Here is a 25,965-nt window from a genome sequence, read left to right as displayed (position 1 = left end):
TTTTTGTTTTTAATTTAAAAAAAGATCAAGTTTTAGGAGTTGGATAACTTTTGCACATGGCTTCGTAAGGCAGAAGAATCTACTGAACACAGTACTATGAGACATCCAGTTTTCAGAATTCGTACGGAATTCACCCTTTCGTTTCTTCAGGTAAAAAGAATCTCAAGTCTTGTATGAAATGTTCTATTTTCTAAAAAAAAGAAAGGAAAACAAAGTATACTTTCCTCTCAAGTTATTTTCTACCAGTCTGCTGTGCAGCAGATGCGGTAGAAATGTATAGTAGAAATGTGTAGTAGAGTAGTCCTAATGGTCAACTGTTGACTTGCTCCAACTGGACTAGGAGGAAGCTCATTCCATAGGTCTCCATTATAGGGGCTGGTATCAGAGCTCCAAGGAGCGAATCAGAGCAAACATTAGGAGTGAGTGAGCGAGGGCAGCTGCTGCTGTATGTGCAACGGGAGGACTTGCTGGACTTTCCACCATCATACTTGTGCCTGCAAGAAAGAAAATAGCTCTGTTGAGTTCCAAAAAGTCTAGTGGGTGGGTGGGAAAGACCTTTGTTTTGAAGTTCCTGGGGTGTTACCATTTATTTTGTTAATTCATTACATTTATTTATTTATTTATTTATTTAATTGCATTTATATACCACCCCACAGCCGAAGCTCTCTGGTCGGTTTACAAAAACCGCCCGTTCCATTTATACCCCACCGTTCCACTAAAAATTGCCTTCAAGGCAGCTGGCAGTAAAATACAGGTAACATAACAAATGCAGCGTCTAAGCATTCACATCTATCCAAGAAAGACACATCCAATAAAAACATATCAATAGGAAAGCAGTAAGAGCAGCGACTAGATTAAAACCTTCCAAGCAGTGGATCAGCTTAGACACCAAATCCTGTCTGAATAAAACTGTCTTTGCCTGCCGATGGAAGGACAACAAGAGTACCTTTGGGCAACATTTGTATGCTGCATTGAGGGCAGGCAGGAGCACAGCAGTAGAGCCAGTGTGGTGTAGTGGCTAAGGTGTTGGACTGGGAGTCGGGAGATCCGGGTTCTAGTCCCCACTCGGCTATGGAAACCCACTGGGTGACTTTGGGCCAGTCATAGACTCTCAGCCCAACCTACCTCACAGGGTTGTTGTTGTGAGGATAAAATGGAGAGGACGAGGAGGATTATGTATGCCGCCTTGGGTTCCTTGGAGGAAAAAAGGCGGGATATATTTAAATATATTTAAATAATAATAATAATGATAACAACAACAACAGCAACTTTGGATTCAGTATTGTTAAGAGAGCACCGATTGGGGGCAGATGCTGAGACCCCAAAAGTCATGGACATGGAAGTGTGGCAGGAGCTGTGCACATCCAATGAAAGCGCACAGGGAAGGGTTGTCCCCACCCAATCCGCATTCTAATGTATGCCTGCCTGCAACATATACCCACGCTGGTGTGCGCGTACCCAGTGCCAGCTCCAGGTTTTAGAAGGCCCTTGGGCAAGACAGACTCAATGGGCTCCTTCGCACAGGGCGTCCACCTTCTCCCTGCCATTGTCACCAGCTGCTCTTGCTCCTCCTCCTCCTCCTCTTCCACATCATTGCTGCCACTTGCTTTCTCGGCAGGCAGAGAAGCCTCCGCTGCTGCTGCTGCTGCTCCTCCTCCTCCTCCTCACCACTGCGTTTAGCTGGGCCAGAGCAAGAGGCAAGTGAATGCTGAAAAGGAGGAGCACGTCTAGGGGGCTCTTGTCAGGGGGCCCTGCTGGGATGTGGGCCCTGGGCAGGTGCCCCACCACGGCAAAGGAGGAGGCAAACTCCGGTGCTCAGGACAGTAATAAATGTATTATGCTCAACGTGTTTCAGAGGGATTACCTCCTTCTTCAGGAGCTATAAAACAAACAAATTAACCACAAGAGTAGTATCTTGTGGACGACACCGTCATTCTTTTATACAAAGTTTTAAAGGGCTTTTCAACAAAAGAATGCTACATTTTCTTGGACAGCTTTAAAAAGAATTTTAATTTTTAAAAAAGTCATCATCATCATCATGAATTCACACTTTTTATACATTGTTCCCATGTTTTTTCTCCTATCAAATTTCTTAACAGTAGTGAAAACATTTCCTTTTCTTTCACTTTCAGCACGGCATTTGCCTCCTCCTTTGCCATCGGTCTACGGTGTGTTTCCCTCCACATTTCTGCCAGGTGCCCCACCAGGCCTCCCCTGGACGCCACCCCTGCACATACCTGCTGCCACCTGTATGTGTTGCCTGAACACACAATTGCTTTTCTGAAAGGGGTTCGTGCAATTCGTCCCCCAAATGAACTGAAACTGCTATGGCTTTTAGAGACCTTTACTGACACAGGTTAGAAGGGTCTTGAGTGTTGTAGCCATGACAATCCAGCCAAGCATTCACATCTCTTCCACGTGCTCACTGATGTGGTGGAGCCTCCACAAGTGACATTTTCGAAATGGTGGATGTCCATCCGAAGTGGGGAGCCTTTTTTGGCCCGAGGTACGAATGGGCTCCACGCAAGCGTGTCAGGGGCCATATGCCAGCAATGGTGTGGGGCCACCCCATTGCTGGCATGTGGGCTTCCCCCAACTGTATTGCCAATACACTGTGAAGGCCTTTGTAGCTGAAGTAGCTGCCAAGGGGATTTGTTTCCCCCCCAATTCCCAGCTCCTCTTCTTGTGGGAATACTGTAAACAGGGAGCGCCACTGTTTGCCCTTGATTCCCAGTTCAGCCTTAACCAGTCCATCACCTGCTGAAGATTTCCCTTTTGCACAAGAGAAGGGCTCATGCTAAGTCCTTGTTGTTGTTGTTGTTGTTGCGAAGTCCGGTGGATTGAAGAACGTCCAAGCTTTACTTATACAACAGAGATAAGGGTCAAGCTAGGGTTCTTATGGAAGGATGGGGAGAACTATTCCAGGTTCTGAGGTCCATATACTGTACAGTATAATATCTTTGCAGAGAGAGATGAGTCAACCAGTCATTCAATTAAGGCATTACTTGACTCAATTACTTCTGTTGAATACTTTTCTCAATGTTATAATTGATTTCCCGAGGAAGAGCTATTGCTTCACTCTGTTCTGCTCCAAGCACTTTGTTTAAAGAATTCCGCCCTGCCCAGATTCTTTTCTGTCTTTGTTCCAGATAGAGACTTTATACAACTCGCAGCTGATGTCAGAGCACTACTTCAATAAACTTATGCCAGTTCCTCCACTGAATCATAGAATCATAGAATAGCAGAGTTGGAAGGGGCCTACAAGGCCGTCGAGTCCAACCCCCTGCTCAATGTAGGAATCCACCCTAAAGCATCCCTGACAGATGCTTGTCCAGCTGCCTCTTGAAGGCCTCTAGTGTGGGAGAGCCCACAACCTCCCTAGGTAGCTGATTCCACCGTCGCACTGCTCTAACAGTCAGGAAGTTTTTCCTGATGTCCAGCCGGAATCTGGCTTCCTTTAACTTGAGCCCGTTATTCCGTGTCCTGCACTCTGGGAGGATCGAGAAGAGATCCTGGCCCTCCTCTGTGTGACAACCTTTTAAGTATTTGAAGAGTGCTATCATGTCTCCCCTCAATCTTCTCTTCTCCAGGCTAAACATGCCCAGTTCTTTCAGTCTCTCTTCATAGGGCTTGTATGGCAGAGCCTACAGCTTCACCACCACCCTTGCTACCACCATGTAACACAACTGCATTGGGTTGTTTTTTTACACTTATCAAAAGTATGGCTGAACTCATACTCCTAGTAATATCAACAAAACCTGTCTTGGAAATATGAACCCCAGAGGCTCATAATACTTGCTTCAAATGCAGGATGAGCATCCGGACCCCAAAATGATTTTTCTCCAATCCCCATAATCCAACCCAGAAAAGAACCCAGCTCTTTCCTCCAATCACTACACATTTCCAAGGAATGGTAAAGCCAAGTTTTCAATACATATCAGAAGGTTCGTGAGATGGATTTCATGCCCCATGTCTGCCCCCTTGAACTTGTGACGGCTTCATCACCTCTCTACTAAATCAAAATGCTCTTGAGAAACAGGCATGGACAGTTCACTTGTGTTCAGGCCCAATGTAGCTTCCCCCCCTAAAATATGGAACCTGAACTGCTATTGACCCTCTAACATAGAAGGGAAAAAAGATCTGGCATTTAACCAATGTTAATTTCCCACCATTTACTCTTTATTTTTTAAAGAACGTCACACCAAAGCAGAGAACCAAGTGAAGCAACATGGAGAGAATAAACCTGCCTGTTTTGAAAGGTAACAGTTCCTGCCAATTTGAAATTATCAACTGGGATGTTGGTGAATGTAGCTTATGGGATAAATGAAGAGTTAGAAGAAAAGAGAAGAGCAGACTCACCACTGTTCTTCAGGATGTGCACCTCTACTGGAACGCCATCTCCGCCTGGACCAGTTGTCCTAATTTGCACCATTGCATGTGTGGAGTGTTCTGGAACAGGGATCTCAATCCGATTATTGTTGGCTACGTACAGAATAGGAGTGGAGTGCGAGTCTGGCTGGTACAGCATCTATGGACAAAGGCATTTTGCATTCATTGTTGTTGTCCTCTTAACTTTTAGGATAACTCCTCCCCCAACCCTAATTTACATAGCAGTAGCCACAAGGTGGGCAGATGTTTTTTAACACCTCCCCCCTGAAAGATTGATCTTATGCTGATTTATTTGGATGTTAAGCCCCACTGAGTTCAATGGGACTCACAAAAAAGTATGCATAGGGCAGTAGACATGACTTGTATGCTGAAAACATACCCTGGGGGGGAAAAGCAAAATCATTCAACAGTTGCAGAACCAAGGATTTGGTTGCAGAACCTGATTTAGAATTAATAGAACAACTCCCCAGCCACTCCCCAGAGTTATTTGTCACTGCACTGACTTGCTACATTGCACTTCAACAGTTAAAAGTCCCAAGAAAAAGAACTTGCACACAAGCTAATCAGTACCTTGTACCCAGTGACGGCAGACTCATGTGCACTGGCAATCACAGGATCCCATTTGATGCTTACACTGGAGCTGGAAAACTTCCAGGAGATGTTGCCAGGTGGCTTTTTTGGTGCTAGAAAATGCAAAATGGCGGACAGTGATATCAACACAACAGCAAGAAAACCAGAGGCCTGCATCCAATGCAGGGAAGCATTTGTCCCCCTGAAAACTAACTCCTGGGATTTTGGATTTTACTTGTTACTTCCTCTAGATGAGCTATAGATTTATTAACTTTTCTTTCCTAGTTCATTTGGAAGATGGCTAGAATTAAGACATCTCTGTCCTATATTGATTTATATTGGTTTGTGCTCTCCCTTATTCTGAGAGGTGAGATGTTCAAGGAAGCCATTACAGCCCAATTTATGAGCCAGCAAACTGAAAGCAGCCACCCACCATGGTTAGTGGCCTGTCAGGGGCTTGACAGCCCCTTTGTTTTGGAAGCAGGCTAAAAATACAGGTGTTGATTAAGCCTTTGGTGGCCACAATACATGGCTGGCCAACAGTGCTTGGCTTGGTGGGTCCTATGTTGTGCGGGGCTGCCATATTTGCAGGTGAGGAGTCAGAAGAAATGATTTCATGATAATTAACAGAAATGTCTATAGTTTTCTGGCCAAGTGTCTATGTATATTTTAGACTCTGTGAATTCTTAGTATTAGAAGAACATACATTGAATAGAGTAATAGTTATCTTTTATGTTCAGACGTTTCCCTCCCCTCTTCTTGTGATTTATTTTATTTATTTTACTTATTTCTAAAAGCTATTAGTCCCCTTGGAGCTACTAGCTCTCAGGGCGATGTACAATAAAACACACACATAAAATCCATATAAGTCAAGTCAAAACGATACAATAAAAACCAATTAAAACAATCAATTAAAACAGCAATTCAAAGCAGCAGAGACTAAAACAAGTAACCATAAGAAAATCTATAAATACCACAGAGATAAAAACTACTTAAAAACACAGCATAGCAGCAGAAATATGAGAGAATTAAAAGGCCTGAGAGAATAAAAGGGTCTTTGTGGGGTGCTGAAAAGATGACTAAATAAGTCCCATGTAAGTAGGTATCCTAAGTAGGGCAGCCCCATGGTTGTCATGGCAGCCATGAAGTACTGAGCTGCTCTGCCTTGGTGTGGGTATTGAAGTCCCCCAGAACCACCGTTCTGGGAGTTGTCAAATCTGCAAGTGCTACCATCAGCTCAGACAGGGAGATTGTTGGGCGGCAGGGTGGAGGTACAACAACAAAGTCCCTAATCTGTCCCGAGCACTCAACACACAATTCAGGCACTCTAGCTTGGTACTCCAATGGATGTGAGTCTGGAAAAGAGAGAGGGAGAGGGAGAGGGAGAGGGAGAGGGAGAGGGAGAGGGAGAGGGAGAGGGAGAGGGAGAGGGAGAGGGAGAGAGAGAGAGAGAGAGAGAGAGAGAGAGAGAGAGAGAGAGAGAGAGAGAGAGAGAATTCCAATTGACTGCAACAGGGATGTCGGACCTCTTCCAGCCTGAGGGCCAATATTCACTTTAGAGAAGCTCTCAGAGGCCACATTCCAGCAGTGGGTGGGACCAGGGGCAAAAGGGGTGGGGCTAAATACCCCAAACACCAGCCTGTTTTAACATCAAGCTCTTCCTGCCAGTAACAAAGCCTTAGGAGAGGCATTTCAACCTTTGAGAACGGGGTGGGTGGGGGCTGCATCAATGTTGGGAAAACAAGCATCAATTGGTGATTGGGGAGCCCTGAAGGGCCACAGTGGGATCCCTGGAGGGTTGGATTTGTATCCAGGCCTAAGGATCTGCACTCCTGGGCTATATAAACTCCACCTTCACTTCTGATCTACACTGGTGCTGAACTTAATATCTAGGAGGGCCTGTCAGGGAGAGGTGAACTCCTCACAACTTCCCAATCCCAGGTCTCGGTTACACTCATCCACAATCAAGTCAGGGATAAGGGCAGATCTTGTTATGATCTGACGTATTAATGAACAACTTCCATAAATAATAACAACTTCCTCAAATAAGCCATCACCATCCTGTAAGCAGATGGTAAGGTCACAGTTATAGTAGCGAAAGGGAGATTGTCCCTGACCTCCCAGGAAAGCTTCAGTAAACATGATAAGGACAGTTGTGATCATGAAAAAACACCCTGAGTCACGTGTGTGTGTGTGTGTGTGTGTCTGTAGATCATAGCTAGGCAGTTCAGAAAGATGGACGTTTTGTGCCTTGCTCCCTTTTGTGGGTTGGGGAAGGACCACCCACCATTGATATTTTTATGACTAGAAATCTTCCAACCAGCCAGCCCTCATTATTCAAACTGTAAGCTGCAGGGGGCTGCTTTTTTCCTGCCTTCTGTTGTTCTTTATTGTCTATATTTTACTGTTCTGCTGTTGAGCCACCCTGAAAGCTTGCTAGCTGAAGGGTGGCATATAAATCTTTATATGTTTTAAGGTGGGTTCCTACACTGAGCAGGGGGTTAGACTTGATGGCCTTATAGGACCCTTCCAACTCAACTATTCTATGATTTAACAAACATATGTTTTGGTAGGGCAAATTTGTCTTCTTGGTGGGGCAGTGCACCTCTTGGCCCTACTCTGGTCCCAGCCTTGCTTGTTCAACAGGACCAGTTCACTTTTGGAGGAAAAAGCACTTGTGACTAAGCCATGTACCGCAACAATTTGCACAAAGTGATGATGATTTTTCCAGCTTGCATCTCTTAAGCCTTATTGCTCAGCTTTAAAGGTTTGCTGTAATGACACCCTCGGGGAGAAAAAGTACCTATCTGAAACACACTGGGATTTTTATAGCAGCTGTGGTATAGGCATTTTCTATTTTGTCTGATTGAGCAGCTGTAGTTTATTGCACTGGGAGATTCACATTCATACAACTGAATCCCACAGTTATTCCTTTTAATAATATTTCTTAACTACACATGATTCCTTACAGATAATTGTCAAACCTGAATATAAAACACACACAAGCCCCATGAGATGCAAAGGGCGTGTGCATGCATCTCTTAGAACAATTTCCATAGGACTGGAGAGCAAAAGGGAAGCACGCTCTGGCTTCTGATATCAGGCAGGCGATTGAAGCCACTGGAAGGCTGCACCGCCGACCCACCTCCGCTTCCCAGGAATAACATCAAGCCAAGGGAAGACCAACCTGGCCCATCTGTGGGCCAGAAAATGAACTGTTGCATGCAGCTCACTTCCCCCTCCATGCCAGAAACAAGACTCTGCTCCAACGGAGAGTTTCCCCAGGACTGCAGAAGTTAAAGGAAAGGAAGCGCTACCAATTGGTATTCAAGCAGGAACACCAGCTAGAGAAGATCGCTCTGGCCTGAAGTGCATTTAAATACCCACTTATAGATCACTACCTTGGCTCTTTGCCCCGGGGTGGCTCCGAATCCGTGCTGCGTCGGTTACATAACACAGCAGCCAATTCGGAGCAACCCTGCGGCAAGGAACCGAAGATGCGCAGCAGAAAAGTGGGGGACTTACCCTGACTTTTCCTGCCTGAAAGAGGTCTTCCGCCACCTGTCCTTGCTCTGGCACTATGCCAGGGATGTTCCTGGGTGGAAGATGACCTCCCATTGCCTTCCCCAGTGGGGATTATTCACTGCCACTCTGCATTAGCGATACCACAGGGTTTGGTGGTGGAGCAGCACCAACTCCGTGCCGTGAAGGCAGCTTCCTTGTTCTGGCTTCGAAAAAATGACCATTCTCCTTGTCAGTGGAGGCTGGTGGCTCTGATTTTGGTGGGGCTGTGAATGCATTCTGGGTCTCAGTCAGAGTCACAGACAGAACTCTAAAGGTGCTGAACCATTTGGGGGATTGGATTCAGGCCTTTGGAGAGCTCCTTTAGAATTCTGACTGATTCTGACTGAAACCCAGTATGGATTCACAGCCCCACTGAAGTCGGAGCTACCAGCCTCCACGGATCCTTTTCCTTTTCACTCCAATTCCCATCCCTTCTGCTTCTTGCCTTTTTGGTTTGTAAGTCTCTCTTTCTGATTGATGAGCAGCTTTGGGAGACAATAATTGTCTGAAGAGCGGGATAAAATTGCTAATAACTGCTGCTGCAGCAACAGATCCTGAAAATAGCAACAGGCTCTCTGGGGGCAGTTAAAAAGGAGTACAAAACAAAACACAGTGCTATATAATTTATACCCTGCTTTTCTTTATCCCACCACAAAACTAAAGTGGCTTGCAAGTTAAAATAAATAAAATCATCCTAGGAGTAACACACTTCACAAAATGCAAGAATCAAAACAATAAAAACAGTAACAGGCGATGAAAAACACATACAGAGCACAGGAAACTGAAGCACAGACAGAACAGGACACCAGCTACGACTTGATGTAACGCTCACTTACGTGGCTTTGTTGTCATGAAACTGGTGGGGGGACTGGGTGGCCCTGTCCCTGCCCCGTTGTAAGCTCGAACTGCCACGTGGTACTTGGTGTTGTGGTGGAGGTCTGTCACGTGTGCTGAGTTGACGAGGCCAGCTGTCCTCACTCTGTCAGCAGCCTCTTCTTTGTCCCCATGTTTCCAGTACCGGATCTGAAGACAGGAATACGTAAGGAATATGACTTCCTCAGGTACTGAAGTGTGTTTTCTTTAGACGGCATTAGACTATTTCCAACAAATAGCCCATGCTGACTGCTCCACAAGAAAGGACTTTGTCATGTTATGGGGCTAGTCATTATCTTGAGGTGAAGAAGGGAATCTGTTTCTCTGAAGTGGCTTCACAGATGCAACTGCTGGGATTTCAACCATGCCAGTCCAATCCTTCTCTTTGAGGGGACTGTCCCCGTACCTAAGCCTTGCTTCAGTCCCATCCCATCCCATCTCTTACCTCATAGCCCAAAAGGACTCCGTTAAAATCACGGTGCTCCACAGGATCCCAAGAAACATCCATTTCTGTGGCCAGAACTCCTTTGACTGTGACGTTAGAGGGAGCCACTCTTGGTTCTGTCAAAGTAAAACGGCAACAACAGTTTATGGGAGAAGCCATGTAATTATTGGCAAATTCAGTGAGCCTGGAAATATCTATGAAGGAAAGATCAGAAGCCAGACCCTTGGTCTGCCATCAAAGGACAAGGCAGGAGATATCTCCTCAGAATGTGATTGATTCGCTTCTTTAGAGAAGGAAATTCAATTGAGCCAAAGTAATGCTGTATAAAACGTCATTCATCCTTATGATCCAATCCCAGCCTACCTTCTTCAGCAGAATGCACAATGGACACCAGGCTCTCAGGCCCCTCCCCCTTCCTGTTGAAGGCCTTGATCTTCACTTCAAATGGTGTATAGGGTGCAATAGTCTCATTGCGATAAACATAATGTAACGATTCTGCATGTTGCACAAGTGCAGTCTTCCATGTCTGGGTGCCTTCTTTTCGGAAAGCAAGCAGATATCCAAAGCCATCTCCATTTTGGTACTCCCGTTTCATTGGCTGACATAGAGGTGAAGACCAGAAAGAAAAGGGGTGAGGGAACACCGTCAAGGGAAAGAGAAAGATCCCACAACATTGGCCTGTGTTAAGATTTTATATTCACATCACATGCTAGAGATTTAACATATACAACAGTAATACGACATGCAGCAAGAGGTCAACAGGAGGTAAATTCCAGACCCTGTAGACTTCACAAAACAGAGAAATGAATGGAATAGTCAGAGGTTCACTTGGGGCCTACATTGTGCTCATTTCGGCGCCCAGTGAAGACCTTTTTATTCTCCCAGGCATTTTAATTTTACAGTTTTATATCTGGCACTGTATTTTAATTTTTGGCACTGCTAGCTTTTGTTTGTTTGTTATTTTTATTTTTATATTTCGTTTTAAATCGTTAAACTTTTATATTGTATTTTATTGTCTGAATTTTATTGTCTTGTATTTTATATTTTTGATGGCTGTGAACCACCCAGAGAGCTTCAGCTATTGGGCAGTAAAAAATGTAATAAATAAATAAAATTAAACCACTGATCCTTCTTTATTCTGCTACTATTTGGTCTTAAAGAAGAATCAGAGATTATTCTATTACTGCTATACATCTATACTTCTCTCTCTCTCTCTCTCTCTCTCTCTCTCACACACACACACACACACACCCTATTTATTCCCATCCCTCTAAAGTTATTCCGTTCAGTGTTGCAAAGAGAAATCTGGGGCACAAAGTGATTTGTCCACAGTAACAGTGGTTGCCTGGGGAAGCTAAGAGAGGCAAAGAAGTTGGCTGAGAACTTCAGGGACCTATTAGCAATGTTCCACTCCCTGGGACATACAGAGAATGTGGGTCTCAGGGAAGGAGGGCATCATTCTGAGGGAAAAGGAAATAATTGGTTAGAAGAGACCCATTCCTCAGAAGATGAACATACTGATCACGTGCCTCCAAGGGTGTGTGTGTGGTAGTGGGAGATTTGATCATTAGACACATAGACAGCTGGGGTTGTGATAGACATGTAAGCTGCATGGTGACTTGCCTGCCTAGTGTGAAGGTTGTGGATATCACATACTGTCTAGATAGCCTAATAGGTAGTGCTAGAGTGGAGTCAGTGGTTGTTGGTACCAACAATGTGGGGAAATATAGTCATGAGATCCTGGAAGCCACATTTAGGTTGCTAGGTAGGAGATTGAAATCCAGGACCACCAAGGTGGCTTTCCCTGAAATGCTACCAGTTCCACACACAGGGCCAGCTAAACAGGAGAAGCTGAGGAGTCTCAGAGTGTTAGTGAGATGGTGGTACGGGGAGAAGGGTTCAGATTTGTTAGGCACTGGGGAACATTTTGGGAGAAATTGGGCCTGTACAAGAGGGATGGGCTCCAAAATGGAACCAGACTGCTGGTGCTAAACATTAAAAAAAAGTGTCAGGGCAGCTTTTAAACTAAACCTTGGGAGAAAGCCGACAGGAGCTGGGAAGCATCCAGTTCAGGTTAAATCATCCCAAGGAGATGAAGATGAAAATGTTTTTGATTGCCCAAATGTAGAAGGGGAGGAAATAGGACATGAGTATAGCGTAAAACATGATAGTAAATTAAAGAGGCCTAAGTGCCATAGCTAAAGATGCACATGACAGAGGCATCTGGAGAAGGACACCATGTATATGTGTTTCTATATAAATGTTAGACACTTCTAAGCCAGAGTGGGAGAACTGGAATGGGAGAACTAGAACTCGGGGTCATCCCAGGAGGCTGATAGATGGGAGATTCAGGACAGATAAAAGAAAGCACTTCTTCACACAGCACATAGTTAAACTATGGAATTCACTACCTCAAGATGTAGTAATGCCCAGCAATTTGGATGGCTTTAAAGGGGGGCTAGATGAATTCCTGGAGGAGACGGCTATCAATGGCTACTAGACCTGATGTCTATGTACTACCTCCAGTATCCAAGGCAATAAGCCTACATACACCAGTCACTGGGGAACAAGGGTGGGAGGGTGCTGTTGCACTTCTGTCCTGCTTCTGGGTTCTTGGTTGGCAGTCACAGTGTGAACAGAACGCTGGATTAGATGGATTGATCTTATGCACTTAAATAACGACATACTAATCTCAAAGTAACGTTTTAACTACTTGACTATGTTTAATGTCAGTTAAGACTCAACTCTGAGATGATGATGATGAAGGATTAGGAGGAGGGGGGGTCATCATTCATGTGTTTTAATGATTATTTTGCTTAGTTGCCTATTCCGTGAAGAAACACAACCATCCTCCTGGTACCCAGAAACTGACACCCATCAATACTGAAAACACACACGTTTGGTCAGCTTACCGTCCAGTTGATGATGAGTTCACCAGGTGCTCCTCCTCCTCCACTGAGCCCAGATGGTGCAACAGTAGGGGCTGTTGGGTTCCCCAATAGGAAAGAGAGAATGCATGTTAAGTCAGAAAGCAAAAGCCAAGCAATGCTGAAAAAGAAGCACTATTTCAGAAAGTAGACATCAGCAGTTATACCACAAGGAAGACTAAATAATAACAGCTCATTAAAGAAGAGAATCATATTGATTATTATGTTGATCTTTTGACTGTGAAATACGATTTTATCAATTTTTAAATATTTAAAAGGAGAACTGTTTGGAATATTTAAGAAAGCCCAGGAAAACAGGCAGTAAAAAGGTCAGGGTAACGAATTCTTTAAAAAAAATTTAACAGAGATTTAGTCCTCATGAAAATGTGAAAGCCCCATAAGTTATAGGCTTATAAAACTAAACAGCGGTTGACTGTGACATCCACTGGAGTACAAGTAGAATTTCTGTGGGGTATTACTCATTGGCCCTGTTCAGAAGACACCTGAAACCATGGCTTTAACCATGGTAAAAAAGGCAAAAAGCCTTATTCACTGTGGTTAAAGCCATGGTTTAAGGTGTCTTCTGAACATGGCCCTGCTTTCTGGCTTAACCACCGTGGTTGAAGCTATGGTTTAAGGTGCCTTCTGAATGGGCCCATTATGAAGATTATGGGTAGGATACAATGTTAGTCCTAAATAGAGTAGATACACTGAAATGAATGGGGCTTAAGGTAGTCCTGATGAACTTAAGTATTATTCATTTCAATAGATCTACTGTATATAGAGACTAACATTAGATAATACCTTCTGACAACACCGTGCAGCTGATCCTAGCTGTTATTTTTTACCCAGGGAAATTTATGTGCTCACCTGCTTCTTTGGTGCGGATCTTGGCAGATGGCATACTGGGATCTCCAACTCCAAGAATGTTGCTGGCCAAGACCCGAAATTCATAATCCATCCATGGTATGAGGTTGGCCACTTGGGCCGTCTCGGAATTGCCTTCAATATTTGCAGGATCTATAACCCAAAAGCACAAGAAAAGAAGAAATAGAGCAAGCAGTGCTAAAGGCAGAGCAATGGAGCCTCACATCGAAGCACACTCAATGAGGGCCACTGCCCTCAAGACACTTACTGGTGCGCACTTGTTTCCATTTGGGGAAGACCAGACTGCAAGCCTGGATGATATATTTGGCAATAGGGCTGTGGTTATTAGAGCCTCGACTCCAGCTCAGCTGCACAGTAGTGTCCTTGATGTCCTGCACCACCAACCCCCCAGGAGGGCCTGGAGGACCTATCAAAAAGAAAGGACAACAGAATTAACGTTAAAAGAAATATAAGGAATTTGGCTTAACAATTTGAATTTTGTCATCTATATCTGAATTGTGTGAATTTCTGTTTCTACTCGTTTGTCCTTTCAGTAGTTTTTATGATGACTCCATTGAGTGATTATATCTAGAATGCCAGAGAACTCTGGGCAAATACAGACTAGTCCATTCCACTGACCTAGAAAATAGGAGCTTGTATTGTAGGAAGAAGGAGGCTATAACTGGCTGTATGTCTGCATAGTAACCAGAGAGCTTTGCAGCGCAATCCTATGCATGCTTTCTTGGAAGGAAATGCCATTATATTCTGTAGGGCTTATCTGCATAGGGTTGCAGGCGATCTTCACCAATTCCCCCTTCTCTCTGTGCCACCTCTCCAGAGGGTCCCCTAACTCTCCGGAGAAGTTTTTCAGGAGGCCAGGGGGCCGAAGGGGACAAGATGTAGTGATGGCCACCAATTTGGATTTCTTTAAAAGGGGACTGGACAAATTCATGGAGGATGAGGCTAGTAATCATGATGGCTATATGCTACCTTCAACATCAGAGACAGTTGCTGGGGAACATGAGCAGGAGGGTGCTATTGCATACATGCCCGGCTTGTGGGTTTCCCATGGGCATCTGGTTGGCCACTGTGTGAACAGCATGTTGGACTAGATGGACTCTTGGTCTGATCCAGCATCAGGGCACTTCTTATATTCTTATTTGGAATATAAACATCTATGAAACACAACCGGGTGCATTTGGACTCTGCACAAAAAGGATGATTTTGAAAGCACACTTTAAAACTATTTCAGTGTTTGAGAGACATAATGCACTCCTCTCTAGACCTGATAGCCCTTGAGTAAGGAAGGCCTAATCCCTAGGCTGCTTCCATTTCCCTGAGGCCTTTTTATCTGGTCCCAGGCAGCTCTACCAAATTTCAATGAAGATATACCAAAATATTTCACCATGGGTTTTGCTCATAAAAGAAAAACATTTTCAACTTTTAAGAAATAGATTCTACATCTCATTTTGCTTCTGAATGTAACCTAGCTGTAAATGTGCAAATTTGCAGGAAATGCTATGCCCATGTGCTCTACAACAGGGAAGCTCTTAGAATTACATGGTGCCAACTTTACTATGTAGCTCGGCCCTTGGGTGAGTGAGTCTGTGGGGCAAAATACACTTGGAATCATAGAATCATAGAATCATAGAATAGAAGAGTTGGAAGGGGCCTACAAGGCCATCGAGTCCAACCCCCTGCTCAATGCAGGAACCCACCCTAAAGCATCCCTGACAAATGGTTTTCCAGCTGCCTCTTGAATGCTTCCCACATTGCCCACAACCTCCCTAGGTAACTGGTTCCATTGTCGCACTGCTCTAACAGTGAGGAAGTTTTTCCTGATGCCCAGCTGGACTCTGGCTTCCTTTCAGTTGAGCCTGTTATTCCGTGTCCTGCACTCTGGGAGGATCGAGAAGAGATCCTGGCCCTCCTCTGTGTGACAACCTTTTAAGTATTCAAAGAGTGCTATCACGTCTCCCCTAGCTCCTTCTAGCTCCCAGACTGCTGTGGGGGAATAGACTGGCCTTGAGCAGGTCGAAGTTGGCCATCCTTCTTTAGACAGTGGGAGCAGGTACAGGGGACAATGTGTTTGGAGTGGTCACTTCCAAGATCGAGGAAATGAAAATAAAGAAATAATTACCTCTTACAACTAGAGTGGCTGACTCAGAAGCACAGTCCACCACCGTCTGGGCTGTGCAAGTATATCGGCCAGCATGTTTCAGCTGAGCGTTCAAGACCAAAAGGTCTCCAATGTTCTCTTTCTATAAAAGGCAGAGAAGAACCAATGGGAACAACGTCAGAACCAAGCTGGACATGTCGCAACAGGGATCTATGAGAATTTCGTTTCAGTTTGTTAAGCATCAGAATTTGCCCCATTCGCAGCACAGATGGGAGCGCGTTTCTCAGCCAAAGTTCACATATTCCCAAGCTTGCGATTGCTTTCGAACAAGGTGTTCACTAGAAAAATGCACACTTTAAAAATGTGCATTTTAATATATGCATTTTCACACTTTAGTGAATGAGGGAAAAGTACCCATTTGGATGCATACTTTTTTAAAAAAGCACACCCAAATGCACGCTTTTCTCATTTGAATAAGAACGGGGGGAAAAGGAAGAGGAATGAGGCTAACTGACATTTGAGGCAGCAATTGAACTTCAGTGAGTTTGAGTCTTGCTGATTCTCTCATTTCTACATCACAACATGCAAGTTTATAAGGAGAAAACATATAATCAGGGTTGTGTCTACATTAACTGCAAATGATGATATGCATTCCAGAACAGCAACAGCTAGAGTGGGGAAAGAGTCTTTGGCCCTCTACATGCTGTGACCAGCTTTCTGGAGGTTACAGAGCAGCGTGGAATGTGCCGTACTCACAGTACTAGCTCGTTTGTAGTGGCCTTCAGACTTGCCAAAGTCAAGGAGAACGTCATCTAGGCCCCAGGTGAAGGTGAGGTCCATTGTTGGGTCATGAGAAGCATGGCACTGGAGTGTAATGTTCTCACCCACGTTAATGTCAGCACTGGAAGGCGCAAGGGTGATTTTAGTGGCATCTGCAGAAAAGCAGGTGAGAGAGCTATTAGTTGAAGGTGGTTGCATGTGTGCATCAGATGTCATTAACAAAACACATTCAAGTTAAAGGTATCTTTGCCTTTCAAGATAAAGATAAATTACAACCTGGACAAAGATTTGCATATATAATAGGCAAACACATACCTGCTCAAAGCACCTCTCTTATGGTTTCTAGAAGAAGATAAAGTATAAACTAGATATAGATTTGTGTGTGTATGTAAGTATGTATCTACACACACACACACGTGTGTATGTGTATGACTGAAAGCTAGGAGAGCCCAAAACACCTCTGTTACGTTTTCTCCATCTCCAAAGAATCTATCAGAAGAATTGTCCACTGTTTTTAACTTTTGTAAACTGCCCAGAGAGCTTTGGCTATGGGGTGGTATATAAATTTAATAAATAAAAAAATAAATTACAACATTGTAAGCTTCAGCTAATTGTTCCTAGTTGACTCTTACATCACGTGTGGGTGAACTTCAGGCTTCTGTGATCTACTTTGTGTGGTTTTTTTTTTTTTACTAGAACTCCAAGATCCATCAACTTGAGCCAGGTCCAAAATAGTGGCTGGGGGTTGGTGGGTGGAACCAGATGCAAAATGGTAGCTCAGGGGACAGAGCCAGCTACCTACTGCACCTAGTCCTGACTTCCCCAAACTGACGCCTGCCACAAGGTTTTGATGTCAATTCCCATCAACTTTAGCCAGCATGGTTAATGGTCAGGAATGCTGGGAGTTAGCATCCTAAACATCTGGAAGGCACCAGGCTGGAGAAGGATGAACTAAATGCTGGGATAACTTCCGTGTTCAAGTACAAAACTACATCTGAATTAGTACAGATCACAGATTCCAAGACCTTAACTAAGGAAGAGGAGGGGGAAAATCCGTTGTTGCTATTGTTAAATAATCCAGAGTCAGAAACCTATGATGGTCTGCTGCAAATCATCCAGTGATTCACCTGTAGATCCTGAGCTACCTTTTGTCCATCCTGGTTTTACAGGTTGGTTTTACATTTTTCCTTTTCATTAGCATGAGCTAATGACACACTCTCCTCTTTCTGTCATACCTCCAGGGTAGAAATGTTTGCAAACTGTAGTGTTAACCTTTCCATTATTACATTTGGCCCCAGCAGAAGGAAAGCATTGCTTACCTCGAACTGACAGGACTCCTGTGCTGTTTGCTTTGCCCATGAAATTCTCAGCAAAGCAAGTGTATTTCCCCTCATCTGACTTGGTAATATTCCGAATAATCAAGGTACCATCTGGAGTGATAGTTGTGCTGCAGTAGAAAGAGAGCCCACCAGAAGAGAGTCAAAAATAATATTGGCAAGCACAGACCACTGGGTAAAGCTATTGGGTATGTAGCACAACAGCAACAAATTCTGCCAAATGTATTGGATAAAATATGTCAAAACAAATATGTCATATAATATTTGTCTTCAGCTGAAAGGTTGGGACCCACTAACACAGCGGCCTTCACAATTTTTCAAGCAGGAGCCACTTTGGCTCTAGCCACTGGCACTGAAGCCACTTGGGGGCTTTCCCATGCCTTGGAGGCCCTGGTCAAGCAGCGACATTGTGCACTAGACCCAGCTGGAGGGGCCTCTCCTCCCCATCTCCTTCCACATGGTCCAAGCAAGGCCTCACCAGTCAGTCGTCAAATCGCCAGGCAGGCAAATTTCGACAGGCTCACTTGGTCCTTACATTTGGATGGGTCTCTCTCTCTCTTGCTATTGAGAGAGTGCTCTCCTCTACTCAGTCCTGCAATATCTCCTAGCGCAGGCCCACAATGGTCTCTCCTGCTTGCCTGCACATTGATTTTGCCTTCCACCCCCAGTCCAGTCCATCACTGCAACTAGCCAATCCCCTGCTCTTTGACTCTTGAGCTCCACCCTCAACACAGCTAATTGGCTGATTGCTCCAGTGCTCATCACCCCACCCTCACCAGCTGAAGAGTAGCAGGTCTCTTGACTCCTCACCCCTGAAACCTCTTCTGGTAGGCCAGATCACAGTAGCTGGACCACCACTAAAGTAAACAACAAGGCAGAACTAAAGAGCACCTGCCAAAAGTGAGCAGCTTCTGCAGAGACACAGAGGCGGAAAGCTGCATTTGATATGATTAAGACTTACCAGTGGCCTTCAGGCTTTGCAGTAACCCTATAAAGAAGGAACACATGCTCAAGGCTGCTTACTTCTAGCTAGAAACAAGCATGGGGTTTTTGTACCTTGAACTATTGCTCAGAACTTCAGTCCCTTTTGTCCAGGTTATAATGGCCTTCGGTGCAGCTTTTGGCTGGCAATGGATGATAATTTCTCCACCTCGAGCTGCGGGAATCAGTCGCCTCACCGGGTTTAGCCGAAAATCTGGAGCAAAGGCTAAGGAGGAAAAACACAATTAAGGAGCTTTTACATATGCTGAGCCATGGGAATAGTAAAGGGGAGTTTCCAGTGGATTCTAGAAAGACACAAAAGTAACAATGACATATGGTCACTGCTTTGGTTAAGCACAGCCTTCCATTCTTACTTGATCACCTAAACTGGTTTTGGAATAGTGAGGTGGCCCAGAATTTGGTAAAAGGAAAAAAAATGCAAAATGCAAATTCAATAATGTTTTACACTCCCAAAATCTGCATGGTGAAAGTTTGACATTTGAAGCCTACGGCATCCTAAAATGCAAACAAACACTTTGAAGAATTAAAATTTCAAAGCCAAGTATTATGAGCACTTCAAAAATGAGGACTTCAAAATCTGAAATGCTGAATTCTGAAGGTAACGTTTTCTGGTTCTGAGAATGAATTCAAAATGAAAACCTCAAATTTAGGATAGTTGCTGAATTTGACATTTAAGTGTGTGTGTGTGTGTGTGTGTGTATGTGTATGTATGTGTGTGTGGCAAAATTACTGCCTTTCTCAGTCCTAAGTACAAAAATTTGTACTGCTGAGGGACAATGCAGGAGAAAATACTGTGGTGAATTGGAGGAGATAATTACAGCTTGTTCAAGATATTTTGTTCACTGAGGTGAATGATAAGATCACACCCACACACTCTACATACAGAAGCGAAATAGACTGGCAGCTGAATCTTCAACACAGGTAAAGGGCAGCATCCGCCACTACATCTGAGGGGAGCAGGCTAGTTGAGGGGATACGGGGCAAGCACCAAGGCCAGCAAGCTTCATTGCCACTGGGAATGACTGAAAGCTCAGGAGGAATGACCAGTGGTGGTGGTGGTAGGACTACTGCTGTCAGAGACAGCTGCCTCAGCCTACCTAACTGTAGGTCTGGCCCTGGCAGATCATTCACCTCTATTCATCTTGCGTCTTATATTGTTACTACTACATATATTAAAAAGCCTACTGGTGTCACTGCAGAGATAGGCATATTTTTAGCGTTGGCTGCAATGGTGCCTTGATCTTTGAAAGAACAAAGGGATAATTGAGATAGGTCATTAGTATTCTATTGCTATTCTATTGCTCCTTAACCAAAACTGGTTGTTGACATTTCAGACTAAAAACATTTGACGCTTGCATTTTAAGAGGCTAGGGTGACCATATGACTGGATTTGGTGACAAATCCGGGAGGGGGAGGGGAAATCCGGATTTTTCCAGTCTTCCCCAACCAAAGAGCAGCTCTAATGGGAATTAACAAAAATGCTTATAACTCTGTCATTTTTTAAAGATAAAGACATGAAACTTGGCACGATGGTAGCTTAGGTAGGACTTTAGTTATACCAAATTTGAAACAGATCCGTTCATCCATTGACTTTTTAGGATTTTTTTTTAAAAATTGAGGTTTTAAAATTATTATTTTTAAAATTGTCATTTTTAAAGGTAAAGAGATGAAACTTTGCACCATGATAGGTTTTGGGTAGAGCTTTAGCCACACCAAATTTGAAACAGATCCGTTCATCCATTGTATTTTTAGGATTTTTTAAAAAGTTCAAAGTTTTAAAATTATTATTTTTTAAAACTGCTGGAGCCATATCCTTCAAACTCAGGTTGTCAAACCTCCTCTTTGGGGTGTTGCACATTGAGCAGTTTCAGCCCTTGGCATTAAGGGGATCTCCAGTCTTTAGGTAAGAAGTCCTGGGCAAGCAGGGCACCTTTCCTGTTGCAGATTTGGTGTGCAGTCGGGTACCTGGAGTTCAGCAGAGGCAAGGTATCCACAAATCAAAATGTGGGAAAGGAGAGGTCAGTCAAAGCAGCCCACAGGGCAAAACAGAATGGGCCAGAGGCCTTTTTCTCAAATTTCCACATCATGGGCGATGAAGGGTCATCTTCAGAGAAAAACTCTCACCACCAACAGTAGGGTGCCAGTCGAGAGAGAGGCTCTCTTCTTTGCGGATGCCCTGTTGCTGCGAATGTTGGAACCTGGCATATCATTGCTTTGCTTCGCTACCACTTCCCTTCCACTTCACTTTGTACACTTGTGAGCTAGGCTCTGACTGCACTGCTGGGATGCAATGCAGAACATTTGAAGTGCATACCAGAGAAAAAGAGATAGATTTGTGGCTTTGGCTGGCTGGCATATCTCTTAGAGACAGAGTTAGACTGATGACACAACTCAGAGATGGCTGTAGCTGAGCCCTGAGAGGCTGCTGTACCACACAGAGCCTGAGTGTCTCAGAGTCCAGTTTTGGTGCAGGCAGAGGCGGCTGGCAGTGGAGTTTTTTTAAAAAACAAGAGTCACTGGATGCAACCAAGCTATAAGCTGTTGCCCTACCCCTAGCCACAGGGTACAAATGCACAGCCTGGCTGGACTGTTGGGAGACTTTGGCAGAGAGAGAGGGGGGTGGGGGATTATTTGAGGCTGGAAATGTTGGCAGGCTGGCATAAGGCAGAGAGAGGCTCAAGGCAACCCAGATGCACCTGTAGCTTGGCCCTGAGGCTGGCTTGCCACACAGAGTGTTTTAAGAGTGCATCAAAGTTGTGCAGGAGGAGAGGAGGTGGAGGCGGCTGGTGGCAGAGGTTTTTAAAGTATTGGGCAAAAGGCGGGATATAATAATGATGATGATGATGATGATGATGATGATGATGATGATGATGCAAGAGTCACCAGACATGACCAAGCAATAACCTGTAATAAGCAATATCCCAAGCCACAAGTGTGCAGCCTAGCTGGATCATTGGGAGACTTTGGGGGAGAGAGAGAGAGAGAGAGATTGTTTGAGGCTGGAGGCTTTGGTTTGTCTGCAATGACTTAGAGTGAGAGACAACAGAGGCTGCACAGACACCCCAGAGACATCTATTGTAACTTAGCCCCATGGTGCTGGCATGAAACGCAGGGCATTAGGAAGTAGACAGGAGTCCAAAGTCTGGATGTGCGAAGTGTGCCAACACACAAGCCTTGAGAAGCTAATGTATATAAGTGAGAAGTGTGAATGGGCAAAGTAGTGTTCACTGCCACAACACCCACCCTAGTGTTAGAGTAGAGAAACTTGTGACAATTATACACAAGCTTTTTAAAAAAATTGAAATTAAAAAAAGCCAGCCATTCGGCCAGCCAGTAGCAAACCCTGTTAACAACAACAGCAGCTTACAATGAGTGAAGATACAGTCAGAAAAGATATTTGAGGGAAGGGAAGAATGTAACACGCAGAGTATAGCAAAAGCTTCAAAGTACAGCAAAACCTACAAAAGTAGGAGTGAGTGAAGTTAAATTCAGATACATTGAATCTCTCACTTGTTCTTTATTTCAGTGATTTTAACATTAAGATGTTATGTAGAACAGATTTGTCTTAAATGTGTGCTGTAAAATCAGACACATGACCAAGGCTACGTTCGGGTGGGCACGCCCCCTTGGTGCTGGACACGCCCGCTTGGGGGAACGACCATGTTGTCCTCCTTTTTGGTTTCTAAAATATGGTCACCCTATCAGACGCCAAAGCTAAAACTTTATTTTTAGGTTTGGAGAAAAAAATTCTAAATCACATTGGTACTGCCCATATACTCCCTAGAAAGCCAGAACTTACCTTGCACATACAATTCAGCACTTGCATAAATGTTGCCATGTTTGTTCTCTCCTACACACTGGTACATCCCAGAGTCCTCCATTGTTAACTTGAAAATCCTCAAATCCCCGCTGTTCACTTCAATGCGATTCTGTACAGACAAGTGGATTAGATAGTTGGATGACAACACAGAGCATAAAATTCAAGAGCCAGATACTGAGAACTGAGTTTTAACAGAGATCAACATATTGCTTCTCTGAACGGTGCCATAGTTCTGCTGTTCAACATACACTGAGGGCTTTGCTAGACCTACCTGATAATCTGGTGGTGAGGAGGGGCCAGCCCGCGCTAGAAGTAGCCCAGGCTGTCGCCCCAGTCTATATGTCAGATGTGACAGGCTGCAGGAAGGACCCATCGCGTCCGCCATTTTTTATTTTTAAAGGGCCGGGTGCGCAGGAGCGCAGCACCATCGACCGGTAAGGTTTTTTTAAAAAAGGGTTCCCTGCTCCCCCCTTGGTTCCATTTCCCCCCCCCCATCTCCGGTTCCCCCCCCCCCCCGTGATCTCCACTTTCCCCACCCTGGCCGCGATTACCCCATCTCCGGTTCCTCCCCCCGTGATCTCTCCCCCTGCCCTAATGGGCCCAGCACTCCTGCGGAGCACTGCGCCCCATCCGCCGCTTTTCCCGGCTACTCACGAGTAATTGAGGTAGCCGGGAAAAGCAGCGGACTGGTCTACACGCCCGAGGTCTCGGGCTCACTCCGAGACCACGGGAAATACCGGGCCACAAGGGGTGCCGGTTATCCCGGGCCAAGGGAAGGTTACCCCTGCCTGAGCCCGGGATCCCCTGTGCGTCATCTGGATGCACAGGGGTGAGCCCAGGGCTCGCACCGGGCTAACCTGTGGTCTAGCAAAGGCCTGAGTATGTTTGTCATATAATGAGCCTGCTTTCAAGGGTATGTGTGTACTGAAACATTACAAGATCGAAGTACTGCAGAGGTAATCTCTAAGGATATTTGCCCACTATGAAAAGCACCTGGGTAGTATCCAACAGTGCTATTCTGCAAATTCAAACAGCACTAGTGGAGGTCTGCCAAATCTTTCTATTGCACAAGCATTTACACAACAGGTTGCATAACTGCTTGCAAACCAAATTTGTGCAAATGTAACTTTAATTGGGTCATCCTCTTGTTCATAGTTTAGAACCTAGTTTTGGCTAGAACAACATTTGCTAGCACAATGGCTGTTGGATACTGCCCATTGTTTGACATTCTGCTGATCAAAGTGGGACGTTTTCCTAGAGAACAGTATGAGGAAAATGAATGTGCTACAATTAATGTTCCCAATAGAGTCACCCCATGGGTGCATGAAGCCAATATCTCTATGCGGCTCACACTAGGTTGCACACAGAGTGTCACAATTTCCCCAGGCGCTCTCACCCTAGAAGGACATGTTGTTTCTCATTTACAGATGCTAATTTATTTAAATGCATGCAAAATGCAAATGGGACCATAATTGAAATAAAAAATAACTCATGCGCAAAATATCTCAGTCACTTTAAAAGTGGCAACAAAGCTTGGTCAAAGATTTTTACTGAGACAAAGACAGGGCTCCAGTTCTCAAAGCATTTTGAACTAATTGTTCTTTTTTTCACGGGAACAGCTAATTGAGGCTGCATTCCTACACCCACTGGAAGTACATTTCAATAAACTCAGTGGGACTTATTTCTGAATAGGCATGTGTAGGACTGTGCTGTGAAATAAACACAAAATTATTCACATAATTAAGAATTTAAGAATATGAAGAGTTATGCTGGATCAGACCAAGGGTTCACACAGTGGCTAACCAGCTGTCAAACAGGAACCCGAAAGCAGGACATTGGTGCAACTACACCCTACTGCCCACGTTCCCCATCAACTGGGTATACAGGCTTACTGCCTCGGATACTGGAGGTAGCACATAGCCATCAGGACTAGTGGCTATTGATAACCTTCTCCTCCACGAATTTATCCAACCCCCTTGTACAGCTTTCCAAATTGATGGCCATCAGCACATCTTGTGGTGGTTAATTCCATAGTTTAACTATGCACAATTGTGAAACAAATTAGCAATTGTGTGACTATTTAAAAAACAAAAAACAAATAGCAGCTGCGTCTGGGAGTTGGGTGGGGGGGAGAGAGGGGCTGGGATCACAGTGGGTGAGGAAAGAGAGGATTTAACTCTTTGCCTCCCAATGCAGACTGCCCTTCCCCCTACAGCTGCTATCTGCAGTTGGGATGAAATCCCTCACTCTATGCTGCAGTTCTGATCCAGACTGGCCTAAAATAAAAATTAAAAATATGCAATAACTAACTGCATGTGTAATGTCACAACTAGTTTCCCCCACCCCCCCCACCCCCAAGCTAAATTACTTCTAGAGGAAATTGCAGCCTTAACTTGTTTCCACTGGGTTTAAAGGACCGAGACAAGATGGCAGTATTTATATCCTGGGATTTGGTGCTATTATTAAGGCAAAATAACCAATTTCCCTTGTAAACTGGTGTGTGTGTGTGTGTGTGTGTGTGTGTGTGTGTGTGTGTTTATTACACATGCACAAAATGAGAAAGAATCACACCTGGGTTATGCCTGATTGGAAGTAAAGTAATTACTTTGTTAAAATACCCAGTCCAAATGACAAATGTTGCATCTGGTTATGTGAACATGATGGAAGGGATAATGGAGAAAAAGAATATGGAAAGCTACAAGAGTGGCTAGATTAGCTTACCATAGTCTTTAGCTGGTCAAGACAAAGGTACAGTTATAATTGTCGCTTGTCAATGACAGATGAGATACCTGGGAAGTTAATGGTCGTCCGTTCCGCAGCCATCGAATTGTAGGCCTCGGCTTGCCAGCTGCAGCGCAGCTCCAGTGGAGGTCTGATCCGATGTCAGCCTCTCTGTCTGTGATGACCTTCAGCCATTCTGGCTGAGCTACAAAGGAACAAAAGAAGAACGGGACCCATGCATTTCACACAGGAAGTAGCTCAAGATCCATGGTGTTCCCTTGCAGTGGTGATTTATCACAATATGCAACCCCACCACGATACATTTCATTACCAAAACCTTGATGAAACTATGCTTTTAAAAAGTGTTATTTATTTATTATATGTCTATGCCACCCAACAGCCAAAGCTCTCTGGGCAGGTTCATAAAACAAGACTCAAAATCATGAAATACAATTACAAATATATGCTACGGGACGAAACCCTACCTGGCTTTGTGGTACCACCTATCTTTGACTCTGAACTGTGGTTCGCTCAGATTTGTCTCACCCCTA

At 44.5% G+C, this 25,965-nt stretch overlaps 1 protein-coding gene across 1 annotated transcript in view; it reads right to left on the bottom strand.

Moving 5' to 3' along the window:
• Nucleotides 1-285: 285 nt before the first annotated feature.
• Nucleotides 286-25,965, bottom strand: part of CNTN2 (contactin 2) — a 75,834-nt gene continuing 50,154 nt past the window's right edge. The window contains exons 9-23 of the mRNA XM_063142287.1: nucleotides 25,483-25,619; nucleotides 22,673-22,802; nucleotides 18,928-19,078; nucleotides 17,854-17,981; nucleotides 16,511-16,686; nucleotides 15,776-15,896; nucleotides 13,904-14,062; nucleotides 13,639-13,788; nucleotides 12,754-12,824; nucleotides 10,205-10,439; nucleotides 9,842-9,957; nucleotides 9,360-9,546; nucleotides 4,960-5,072; nucleotides 4,360-4,528; nucleotides 286-494 (exon numbers count right to left, since the gene is read on the bottom strand). Coding sequence (XP_062998357.1) covers nucleotides 382-494; nucleotides 4,360-4,528; nucleotides 4,960-5,072; nucleotides 9,360-9,546; nucleotides 9,842-9,957; nucleotides 10,205-10,439; nucleotides 12,754-12,824; nucleotides 13,639-13,788; nucleotides 13,904-14,062; nucleotides 15,776-15,896; nucleotides 16,511-16,686; nucleotides 17,854-17,981; nucleotides 18,928-19,078; nucleotides 22,673-22,802; nucleotides 25,483-25,619 — 2,156 coding nt within the window. The 3' untranslated portion in view covers nucleotides 286-381. The remainder of the gene's footprint in view (nucleotides 495-4,359; nucleotides 4,529-4,959; nucleotides 5,073-9,359; nucleotides 9,547-9,841; nucleotides 9,958-10,204; nucleotides 10,440-12,753; nucleotides 12,825-13,638; nucleotides 13,789-13,903; nucleotides 14,063-15,775; nucleotides 15,897-16,510; nucleotides 16,687-17,853; nucleotides 17,982-18,927; nucleotides 19,079-22,672; nucleotides 22,803-25,482; nucleotides 25,620-25,965) is intronic.

This window comes from Elgaria multicarinata, chromosome 1 (genome assembly GCF_023053635.1).
Source record: "Elgaria multicarinata webbii isolate HBS135686 ecotype San Diego chromosome 1, rElgMul1.1.pri, whole genome shotgun sequence".
Classification (NCBI taxonomy): domain Eukaryota; kingdom Metazoa; phylum Chordata; class Lepidosauria; order Squamata; family Anguidae; genus Elgaria; species Elgaria multicarinata.
This window is presented reverse-complemented; position numbering and strand designations above follow the sequence as displayed.